The sequence below is a fragment of the Erpetoichthys calabaricus genome, chromosome 6 (assembly GCF_900747795.2).
Source record: "Erpetoichthys calabaricus chromosome 6, fErpCal1.3, whole genome shotgun sequence".
Classification (NCBI taxonomy): domain Eukaryota; kingdom Metazoa; phylum Chordata; class Cladistia; order Polypteriformes; family Polypteridae; genus Erpetoichthys; species Erpetoichthys calabaricus.
In genome coordinates this window covers 191,417,243-191,430,249 of record NC_041399.2, presented here as the reverse complement: position 1 = coordinate 191,430,249, position 13,007 = coordinate 191,417,243, and the positions used below count along the sequence as shown (strand labels likewise).

Genomic DNA, 13,007 nt, shown 5'->3' with positions numbered 1-13,007 from the left:
AGGTTTTCTTCCAAGAATCTCTTTATATCGTTGTATTAATCCATCCGTCAATTCTAACCAGTCTCCAGTCCCTGGGGCTGAAAAGCATCCCCATGGCATGATGCTGCCACCACCATGCTTCACCACAGAGATGCTGTTAGATAGGTGATGAGCAGTGCCTGATCTTCCTGAGCCATAGTTCTTACAATTCCGCTCAAAGAGTTAATTTTTTGTCTCATCAGACCAGAGTCCTTTAAATGCCATTTGTCAAATTCCATGTGGGCCAACATATTTCCTTTACTCAAGAGTGGTTTCTGTCTAGCTACTGTATCATTAATGCCTGATAAATGGAGTGCTGCTGAGACGGTCTTCCTTCCGACAGGTTCTTCCATTTCAGCCGAGGACTTCCGAAGTTTTGTTAGAGTGACCTCTGAATTCTTGGTCATCTCACAGGTCAAGGCCCCTCTTGTCTGGTGACTCAAGACAGTCAACTCTAGTAAAAGTCCTGGTGGTTCAAAACTTCTCCAATTTTGCATTTGAGGCCTCTGTGCTCCTGATCGCTCTAAGCTTTATAAAGGTTTTTATACTCTTCCCCTTTTTGTGCAGAGGTCTACAGAGAGTTCCTTGGACTTTATGGCTTAGTTTTTGTCTGGATATGCAGTGTGAATTGTGGCACTTTATACACACCGGTGAGAGCCTTTCTAAATGGTGTCCAATCAATTCAGTTTGCCACAGGTGGATTCCTATCAAGTTCCTGACACATCTCAAGGATAACTAAAGAAAACAGGATGCACCTAAGCACAATCTAGAGTACTACAAAGGACCCGAATATTGACAAGAATGAGAGAGTTCAGTTTTTGATATCTGAAGAAAAAACAAAACAAAAAACTATATCTTTCTGACAACATGTTTTCACTTTGTCATTGTGGGTTATTGAGTGTAGACTGATGGGCAACAATGCAATAAAGAGTGCAGAATGTGAAGGGTCTGAATACTTTTTGAATCAACTGTATATTCTTAGCCCCAAGGGATACCACTTTTAACATTGCTTTATTCAGAAGAAGTACCTTGCTTTGAACGCATAGACACGCTGCACCTTGAATTTTTACTTAAGTTTAATAATAATCCTATCATTTCAGACCTTATCAAAAGCTTTCTGAAAATCAAGATAAATAAAATAATTTGCAGCTCATATGCTTTTGGCGTTTCCTCCTAGAATTCCAGCACATGAAATTCCTTGTCTGAACCCATAATGCACCTGGTGTTCTTGTCATGTGATGCATGACCTTTTTGTCAATAATTGTGTCCATTAATTTACCTCTGTTACATCTTAAGCTTACTGGCTTATAGCTAATAGGATCAGTTCATCCACCTTTTATATATAACGGGACATGATCTGAACAACTTTAATGTTAATGACGTGTGTTGGCAATGTGCAACACTACAACTTATTATAGACATTTTGTAAAAGTACAAACATCTAACACCATGGCAATCAATGTCTGGCATATACCACTATGCATTATACTTAGAATGCATAAACAGTGGAAATCTTTAGGAAAATATGACACAGCTTACTAAGCTCAGAGTTATTAACTTAAGAAAGGAAAATCATAGCACCTGGATATTTTTCTCACAGTCTGTCTGGTGGTGCAGCAAGAGTTCACTTTCCAAGAGAAACCTTTTGCCACACTTGTCACAGATCTGCATCCTACTGTGTGTGACATTCATGTGTTTCTCCAGGTACCAACGGTTGTTGAAAACCCTTGGGCATTTCTTACAAGGAAAATTCTGTTTTTCTTCCAGTTTCACTTTAGGGCCCAAGTTTCCTGGGGCCTTTCTCTTCCTGCGCCCTTTCTTTGCTTTACTATCACTTTCCAACAGCTTGGGTGAAACCGTAGCTGTGGAATCCCCAGAAACTCTGGTTCTCCTTTGGGGTCTTTCTATTTTATCCTTCTTCAGTTCTGGAATGTTGTTGTTGTTATTGTTATCCTCCTCCTCCTCCTCTTCTTCCTCCTCCTCTTCCTCTTCCTCCTCCTCTTCCTCCTCTTCACTTGACTCTACCAAATCCTCCTCTTCAGTCTGATCATCTTCAGCATCCTCCCCAACATTTGCATCATCATTCTCATTGTCATCATTGTCTTCTTCCTCCTCATCATCTTCTTCATCTTCTTCCTCCTCTTCTTCCTCTTCCTCTTCTTCTGAAATGTTTTGCTTAGTGTGACACCGACTCAACATTGCTGTAGCTTCTGTGGAAGGAGCTTTACCTTCCATTCCTTTGGACACATTCAAAGTTTGGTTGTTAAGGTTGACCTCCACAATGATTTGTTCCCTGTTAAAAGAACCATGACTGTCAGAGTCTTCAGACTCTTCAGCAACCCCCTCAATTTTGCATACCTCTTGTCCGTCACCTTCTTCTTTTTTGAAATACTGCTTTTGCTGGGCAGCAGAATGGTGCTGCTTATCAGTGTTGTCCTCAACTCTTACCGAGTACGGATTATTGCCTTCTCTGGCATAGATCTTGGTAAGTGGAGGGTCAAGCTCTTGCTTAATTTCTCTGTAAAACTGAGAAGAAACAGACTTTCCTCGATTGTCTTGTGAGGACATATCACTTGAGCTGGTCAGGTTTAATGACCGATTGTTAATAAGTTCTTGACAAGAACTTGCAATATCATTCATTTGAAAGACTGCAGCAGCGTTTAATACATCCTGCACATTGCAGGAATTCACCAGAAGCTTGGAAGTATAGATGAAATTGAGAATTTGCTGGAGACCTTGTGGTGTTAATGCTTCCAGTGAAAGCTCCACCCTCTGAAGCTGCTTATTCTGGGTAAAGAGGGACTGGAAGAACTGGCTGTAGGCTGCAAGAACCCCTTTGTGAGCAGGAAAGGTATTTTTCTGTCGCACCAGGACAATGTCCACGTCGCAGAGATCTGGCTGAAACAGACGTTGCTCATTGAGTCTGTCCATCAAACAAGTGAAGTGGAGGGTGACATCCTCCACCAGTGAGTACTCAGTGGAAGGGTAATCAGCTGTCTTTTCCACTATTAGCTGAGGATAAAAAAGAAAAAAAAATAATTAGCTAAGGATAAAAAAAGAAAAAGAAAAGAAAGCCAGAATCTGAACAGAATTGTTTTCCATGTCAATACAATGTCAGAATGCCATGGAGACATATTTAAATCAATTTGAAAACTCAACACACAAAAACAAACAAATGAAGCAGAAAAACACCGCCTTTTACAAGGGAAAAATAGTAACATACCAGTTCATGAATCACTTCACTGTTACGATTCAGTGCACTCAAAATGGCGAAAGGATATGAGGCCTGTAAAAAGGCCCATAAACCTGGCCAGGGCCTTCCCTAGTTAGTCCAAAAACAGACCTTACTACAGGTAGCCTGACCCCAAACTGTACTAGCAGACATTGGCCTGTATAGGCCTGAAAAAAGTAGGGAATAAGCTTTTAAAGTTCAAAAATATCCTAAATGTCCAAAATATATTAAAATGCCCTTCAAGAAAGAGAAACTATAAAAAATATTCTGCTTTGAATGACTAGTCTAAAACAGAATATGTATAATAAAAGGTATTTATTTATTTAAAACTAGCCAAAGTACTCAGTGGTGCCTAGTTAAGAAAAATCAGGGAGGAAAGACTGTTTTATGAAAATTTGACCAAAAAACATCCTATGAAGTAGACAAAATGACGTATTTTTAAACAAAATATGTAAACCTGCAAGACAATGAAACTGTTATCCAAATTAATTGAGGATAAAATGGTGTACAATGGTTTGTGTGTGCTGATAATGATATCCTTGCCTCCAGTTCACTCATGCTACCTTATTGCAATTGTAGTCCCTGTGCTAGTACTGGTATTTGAGTTACCCCTTCCCATTCCAACTCCTCTATCTGATATGAATAATAAAAATTTTAAGTGAGACCAACAACAAGGCACATTCAAAGTTTTGTGAAAATCTGTTCAGGTATTTTGTGTGGTCAATAAACAAACAAACAGACATCCTGTCTTATGATTCTATCTAAATAGATAAAGAAAGGACAAACAAAAAAAAATCACAAAAAAAGTGAAAAATTTGTCCTAAAGAGGCAGTCTACAGCAAACAAAAAAATATTACTCACAATAGATGCACTCTTTTCAAACATTAATGAACCACTGAAAGATCCATGCCTCAGCCTCACACTACATAATAGCTGTGATATCAGGGTGGCCCCGACACTCGAGGCTTGTCAGGGAAAATTTTCAGTGCGAGTTTGTAAAGTGCTCGGAGTGTGCCTTTACTTTACTTTCTGTACCATTTGTTTCCAGTACATTTGCCATGGAAACAATTGGATTGTTTAAACTTTTTAACTATAGTATTCTATATATCCCATTTAATGATAAGATGTTTGCCAAAGACTTTTACTCTGTCTAACAATTTTGAGATCTTTAGATCTACACAGATACAGTGTATGTTATGGATTATACTGTTCATCTGTATGTTGACCAATGTATTTCTTAACTGTTTTATAGAAATTACGCTCGCTTTATAAACTGAAAACTCTCCCCGCCTTACTTAGTCTGGCATAGAGAACCAACCTAGTCTTATGTGGGACTACATCACGCTTGTTGTAATAAAGGATGTGCATCTTGGAAGCATTAGAATGCTGATCCTATCCCCTGTTTAAAAGGGAATTTCCACCAGGTTCCACCCAAAAAACACAAAAAAACAAAGGCGAACACATAATAGACAGTAAATAAATACACAGAATAATAGTAAAAAAACAAAAAAACAAACAAATACTGTAATGTACCAGTTTGAAGTTATATGTATTTTAAGTTTTATTGTTGCTTTTGTTAACTATGAGTTCTTATTTTTCATATAATTATATTTTTGTTGTTTTCATATGTGATTTCATAAGTCCATACTTTCCCTTTAAATGTAGTTATGTTTCTTGTTCTTTGTGGGTGAAGCCCCGGGAGGTGGGGCCACCCTGGCATCATCACTCCTGAGCCCTGCCTCTGGCAATTTAATTGGACTGAGAAGGCAAAGAAGTTGGGGATCATTTGTTTGCTGGATTTTTTTGTGAGTATTCATATTAATTGTGGTTCGATTTTCTTCTTACTTATTTTTCCAGCTATTACGTAAAGGGTAAGTTTCATGTTTTTCATGTCAAAGTTATTTCTTCACAAAAATGGTATTTATGCATTTGCCACATGAAATTGGATTTTTGCCCGCACTTCTAATGCAGTTAGAAAGATTTCTTTAACAACCAATTAGGATTAACACACGACTAAGGATAAGCTAATGAAGCTGACCATTAGGACAATGAAGGAATTGTTACTGGAAATAATAAATTAAAAGTTAGTTAAAGCTGTAATAGGCATTAGAAACATTAGTAATGATGTGGCTAAATTTTTAAATCAACTAGAGATATTTTGATAAAAGAGGCATTAATTACTATCAAAAACAAGAAAACATAAATTGAGGAGTCTGAATCAAAGGTTTTGTGCACCAACTCCTGACAAAAATGAAAATGAAAACCAAGTGTCAAAAGTACTTCCAAGGTACCCAATAATTACGGTGACCAAGAAGGTAGAACCAGAAGAAGGACAAGCTGAGAGAATAAAAGACAGGAATAAGCCAGCAGTCAAAACCAGCACGTCAATAAACTGAAGGGAACAAAAACAAATGGGCAATGTCAAGGAGGTAAAAGAAGGGAACAAAACAGAAGTCAAAGCCACAGACACCTAACACTAGGACTTACTTGAAAAATAAGCTAACACTAGAGCTCTGATGTAAGAAATATCCAACTGAGGTGAACTAGGCACACAGCACACTGCAATCATTTACATCAAATGCAAATGACCTGTGACATCATGGATACAAATCTTGCAATAATAAGAACGGGAAAATGACAATGTATTGTCAAAATGGCATAACGTAAATAATAAAAATAAAGAAGGAAACCAAAATCAACACCTTTAAAATGTAAATTAAAGTGAAAACTAAGGTGAGAAATAAAATTTCCAATTTAAAAAAGACAAACAAACCAGAAAAAACATATAAAACAGAATAACATCACACTACGGCTATAACACATTGCTTGCCAAAATTAACAACTCGTAGCACTAAGGATGTCAGATTACAGTAGTAAGAATCACAAGGGGATGACAGATTACAAAGTGACCTCGTGACATTTGAGAAAAGTTTCAAATGACCAATGTAATGTGAGCTTGTTGCACTTTGACAGCCAATTAACATACTGTCTGACAGTGCTGGCGGTTGAACAAATATGTTCCAGGTATGGCGAATTCAGGCATAGACTTGGCTCATCTTTTTTCCCCCATTTTAAATTGTGTTGTGGTATGACAAGCATGAGATGTCATAGAACAACACCCCAATTTTTCTTGTTTCTTTGTATGCAATGTACATCCGACTCAGCACTCCTTGGTTATCAACTCTTGCAACACACACAGGACTACTCCTGCAACTTAAGGGGAAATCAAAGCTGTCTGATAATGGTCATGACGAGTCATAGACTGAATCTCTCCGACTCCTTAAGGTTACATAAATGAACGCTGCAACTAGAAAAGTTGTTTAGTACGAGAATATCTTGAAGAATCCTACTCTTGGACCACATCACTTAACCTGCTTCTGCTTCAAATGTTATGAAAATGTAAAGAACCCTTACAGTATAGACACTATGTGAAGACTGAATGATACGATAACAACATGCACAAGACAGAAACCATCTAAAGGAATTCATTAATAATTTCACTTGTTTCCATCCATCTCTCAGGGCTACAGTTGATGCTTCTACCACAACTTTACCATTAATAGATATCAGTCTTACTATTGACTTTCCAGGACCTAAAACTTGCTTTATTATAAAGATAACTGACCCACACAGGTACCTTCTCTATACCTCCTCTTGTCCCCAGTACATTAACAACTCTCTATGTCTTTCATAGTTTCTTCAACTTCACCGCTGCAGTGATGAGATTGGCTTCTGTAATAAAGCACTCAGATTGTGCAGTTTCTCCATTGATAAGAGGATACAACTCTCATTTTGTGGACAGGACCCTCAATCAAATTAAGAGTAGACGTCATCACATTTACTCTAACAGGAACCCTGATAATGAAAACCTCAGTTACCCCATTCTACCCTAACACACTTTCTCTCCCACAGGTGAGTAAACAAAATTTCTCAATTTCAGAGACTGATTCTACCCTGCAGGAATCCATGGTGCAACAGCCGCCTAGGACAGCTGTCTTCTACCATCCTGGGGAAGGTATTGCCCTGCCGATGGTCTCTCCACCAGTCTTTCCATGCAGTTGGTGTCCTGGCCAGATGATCGATCGATCGATCGATAGATCGATAGATAGATCGATAGATAGGGGAAATTCACAAATGTAATGATAAAAATGTAAAAGGTAATGATATAATATACAATGAATGCAAAGATGTATCATCATCTCTGTCATTTCAAAGACTAAAAGCTGCAAGTAGTTTATTTCTGTCCTAATACTGAATAAATAAGTCCATAGCAGAGGCTTTAAAAAGCTGATGACAGAACTAATAAAAAAAAATAAAAAAAAAACATTTGATTTTTTGATCCATAAAAATGAAATGAGACACCTTGCTAACAAATGTGAAAAGTGGTGAATCAGACAGCCAAAGAAGATTTAGGTCAGCCAATTGCTTTTTGTGTATTGCAATATGTCTGTGAAAAATAAATGCAAAGATGTTAAAACTACTGAGAACAACATCTAGCACATATTCACATGTCTTTAAGTGCGACAGTAAAGCAATAAAACAAGCAGCCGGAGAGCTGTGTGGTGTAAAAGCATTAGCAAAGCAAGGAAAATGATTTGCCAGGTAAGGCAAAATGCTCATATTTATATTCTATATACAGTAATGCTCCTCACAAAGGTATACTTGACTGAGCTAAAATAAATCTTAAAATTGACAGGGTATCCTTCTTATTTCCCAGAAGATCATTGAAAAGTTTTTGACCTACTACACTACTCCTAACTTATTTTTCTGTCCATCCATTTTCTGAAACTTTTTTTTTTTTATTATAAAGTCACAAAGTAGTTGATGCCATTTCTCGGCATTTTGGTCACTAGAGAGCAACTAACACTGAATGGGACTCCAGTCTCCATCATAGGTCAAAATCTCAAACAAACTCAAAACCACTCATACTGTGTCAACTTAGAGGCACCAAAGAGCCTAACATCTGAAAGACAAAAGGAAAGGGATCTCCTCCATCAGGCCATTTTAAGCACAGTGTGATTTTCTACAATGTGGTGTGCTAGGGCAGGAACATCAATTAAGAAAGGCCCACCAAATCAATAAGCGAATTAAAAGGGCATGCTCAGTTATGGGACACACTCATGACCCCCGGAGTTCGTAGCAAAGGAGAAAATGAAGATAAAACTGAGTGCCCTTTTAGAACAACGCTGCAAATCTTCACTCTGAAACACTAATACTGAGGATTTTCAGCCAACAAATCATTCAAGAAATGTGTAATGCCTCACTGTGACAGCCAAGTCAGATATTTTCTTTTTAGTAATAACGTTTTAGTAATTCTGGTGTGTGATCAGACCAGTATATACTGTATTTATTTATCTACCTAGTTATGTATTTATTTATTGAGCTTCTGTAAAAAGCAACATTTCTCCATGGAGACAAAGTCCTGTCTATCTAGTCATGATATGCCACCATGCACAATTTTCAGGAAGAAAACCATAAGTGGCAAAAAATGCCGATGTAGACATGGAGAGAACATACAAAGTCTACACAGCAAATAATTTAATAAGAGCTATATTTTACAATATTGTCAAACAACTTAAGATTATTCGATTAGAATAAGGCCCCAAAGAATGTTCCATGATTTTGCTGATTAGGTCTACACTTCAGTTGATAAATGAGATGTTACTAAACATTGCTTGTAGTCCACCTGTGGTCAATTCAATTGGTAGGAAATGATTAAGAAAGGAACACATCTGTCTATAGAAGGTGGTCCCAAATCTGACAATGTTTACCAAAGCAAAAAACAAGCCATGAGGTCAAAGGAATTAGCTGTAGAGCTTAGGGATAAGGCACATATATGGGGAAGGAAAATTCCTGCAGCAGTGAAAGTTCCCAAGAGAATAGTGGCCTTCACAATTTTATCTATAATAATAAAAGGCAAAGCCCTCACTGACTGACTGACTGACTCACTCACTGACTGACTGACTGACTGACTCATCACTAATTCTCCAACTTCCCGTGTAGGTGGAAGGCTGAAATTTGGCAGGCTCATTCCTTACAGCTTACTTACAAAAGTTAGGCAGTTTTCATTTCAAAATTATACGCGTAATGGTCATAACTGGAACCTCTTTTTTGTCCATATACTGTAATGGTAGGCAGCAAGACGGCCGTAGGAGACTGAGTTGCGTGTCGCGTCATCACGCCTCCCACGTAATCACGTGAACTGACTGTGAACTCAGTACGTAGAAAAGAAGGAGGAGCCCGAAAGAGCGCAGAAGAAAACATTCATTACACAATTGACAAGGCAGCGAAACAATAAGAAGCGAGTGAGTGACGCATACAAGCATCTTCATAAGACACGAGGTATAAAAAAGCACGGTGTAAACCGTAAGTCTAAATTAACTTTATAGAAACGCTCCCGCTGCCGTTTGCAATACCATATTCGCGAGATACAAGTTTAATGAGAAGACACGAGGTATAAAAAAGCACAGTGTAAACCGTAACCTTAACTTTATAGAAACGCTCCCGCTGCCGTTTGCAATGCCATATTCGCGAGATACAAGTTTAATGAGAAGACACGAGGTATAAACGACAGTTTGCATCACTTTGTAACAGAGTTAAAATTGCTGTAGCGAGAAACTTTTAACTGCCGGGTCTTAGCTAACATACTATGCATCTTCAAAGCACTGTGTAAACAGTAAGTTTAAATTGAGTTTATAGAAACGCTCCCGCTGCCGTTTGCAATAGCATATTAGATGACTTTGTAACAGAGTTAAAATTGCTGGAGCAATAAATTTTTAACTGCCGGGTCATGTCGCGTGTTCTTGGGTAGGTACACCAAAAAATGTATACATTTATGCATGTAATGGGCAAACAAAAAATGTACTATACCCGAAAGCACTACAGTAGTACTCAATGTATCTTTAATTCTTAAATGTTAATGTTTTACTGTTTAATAATTTATACGATTCTTATATGTTATTCAGATTCTTTTATCAAAATACCAGTAACAGCGCACTGCACGATAACGTGGAGTGAATACACTTGACATGACCATTCATAGTATTTATCCTCTTTCTCTGTACGTTTACCATTCGTTTGCTCAGAGGTTGATGCGCTTGCTGCTTAATGAGCAGCTCTTGACCCTAGCGTCCCGCTGCTTCTCTTCTTTCGTCGGCATCTTTTCCCGTTAAAACTGATTTCTTTTAAAACTTAGTATGTTTTCTTTAATTTTTCAGTTAAGCTGGCACTTAAGTCTTCAATCTGCCTCAAGAATGATTAGCGAAGGTGGTAGACAATGAAAACGTCAGCCGTACGCATCCGCCACGCACGCACTGGTGCGCGCAGCTGTGAGTTCATTCTACAATAAAATAAAATAAAGATAAAAACAGTAATAACTTGCACCACCGCTATTCAATTACACTTGCCTAACGCCTCTCCTAAGGGGAAATACTGTGGGATCTGGGCATCCGTCAAAGCAGCAATCACAAGCCCGATTACAAAGCGGGAAGCTGTGATTTGTCGTCTCCCTCCCATGTAACAATCACAGCCCGTGTTGGAACGCACTATGTATGTATATGTATATATGTGTATGTGTGTGTATATGTATGTGTGTATATATATATATATATATATATATATATATATATATATATATGTGTTCATATGTGTGGGAAAGCGAATAGTAGACGTGACGTAGTATCTGTGTACCAAATTTCAAGTCAATAGGTGAAACGGTTTGCGAGCTACAGCTCATTTCAAATCCTGGACAGACAAACTAATAGCCACGGTACTGTTTTATAGAAGAACATTTTAATGTTTAATAATTTATATTTATATGCAATGTGCTTCTTATATATTACTTCATATTCTCAAATGATAATGATGTTAATGTTGTTTATATTGATTTCTATGTTATTGTAAGTGCTCTTTATTTGTGGAAAAATAAATTTGGCAATTAAACTTATTTTATACATACATTTTATTTTTTTCTCTTGCACTCAGTGAGCGAATCCACTGGCTAATCAACTATATATATATATATATATATATGTATGTGTATATATATATGTGTGTATATATATATATATATATATATATATACTAGCAAAATACCCGCGCTTCGCAGCGGAGAACTAGTGTGTTAAAGAGGTTATGAAAAAGTAAAGGAAACATTTTAAAAATAACGTAACATGATTGTGAATGTAATTGTGTTGTCATTGTTATGAGTGTTGCTGTCATATATATATATACATATACACATATACACACACATATACAGATATATTATATATACATATACACATATATTTTTTATATATATATATATATATATATATATATATATATATACACATATACATACATACATATACACACATAGATGCACTTACAATAACATAGAAATCAATATAAACAACATTAACATCATTATCATATGAGAATATGAAGTAATATATAAGAAGCACATTTCATATAAATATAAATTATTAAACAGTAAAATCTTCTTCAATAATTTGCTACCGTGGCTTTTCGTTGGTCTGTCCAGGATTTTAAATCACATGTAGCTTGCAAACCGTTTCACGTATTGACTTGAAATGTGGTACACATATAATACGTCACGTCTGCTATCCGCTTTATGGGTGATGAATGTATTACTCTTTTTATGTTTATTTTATTTTAGAATCAACTCCTATCTGCGCACACCAGGGCGGCCGTGGGCAGATGCGTATGGTGTATTCACTCCATGTTATCGTGCATTGCGCTGTCACTGGTATTTTCATAAAAGAATTTGAACAATATATAAGAAGCGTATAAATTATTAAACAGTAAAACATTAACATTTAAGAAGTAAAGTTACATTGAATACTACTGCAGTGCCTTCGGGTATACCTCATTTTTTCTTTGCCCATTACATGCTTAAATGTATACATTTTTTGGTGTACCTACCCGAGAACACGCGACATATAACCGACCGTGGGAGAAGCATGGATTTTAAACACGCGTTGAGTTCATCTGCTGGTCTCCCTCGTGGAATAACTGGTAATGTTTGAGTAAAATCTACAGCGAGTAAAACGACATTACCTCCTTTTTTTTTTTACGATCTCTGAGATGTTGCTTTTTTCGGTTCAAGGCTTCATACGCTCTTTTATGTTCCATGGTGTACTTAATAAGTACTAATTATCCCAAACCATCATCTTTGAATGTTGCAAGACTTTCGCCTTGTATGTAGATCGGGGTAATTACATTCATTGCATTCCTAGTCTGAATCACAATGTGATTGTATGGGTGGTTACCTGGCACTGTAGGGTTGCCACCCGTCCTTTAAAATACGGAATCGTGCCGCGTTTGAAAATGAAATTGCACGTGCCGTTTTGAATCAATACTGGACGGGATTTATCCCGTATTTTTTTTATCATTTTTTTTTTAAAGCAGCGTCTCATGCAAATCATCCCACACGCATTTTATGAAGATGCCTCCTTTCCTAGTTTTGATTGGGTAATACTTGATGTCATCGTTAGTTTGATTGGTGTTTTTAACTGTCCAGTGAGGAGGCGTGTCTTTTAAGTACAGTCTGCAAAGTGTTGGCACTGAGATGTGGCGTCAGCGCCATACTTGAAGCCCCTAACGTTGCGGTCAGCAAGTCGGCTAACATCCGCCATGTGCCGTCTTTCAGTTGCGAGAAGCAGATCATAGAATGGTTGAAACTGTTGCCCCTAACGTTGCGCCACGGCGTGTGGTTCGTTTATACCTCGTGTCTTCTCATTAAACTTTTATC

The 13,007-nt window shown here is 37.3% G+C and overlaps 1 protein-coding gene across 2 annotated transcripts in view; it reads right to left on the bottom strand.

The window, feature by feature from the left end:
- zbtb47b (zinc finger and BTB domain containing 47b) overlaps positions 1-13,007 on the bottom strand; it is a 148,812-nt gene that overhangs the window by 45,820 nt on the left and 89,985 nt on the right. For both annotated transcript variants that reach the window (XM_028804194.2, XM_028804195.2), the window contains exon 2: positions 1,600-3,030. In XM_028804194.2, the coding sequence (XP_028660027.1) occupies positions 1,600-3,030 (1,431 nt within the window). The remainder of the gene's footprint in view (positions 1-1,599; positions 3,031-13,007) is intronic.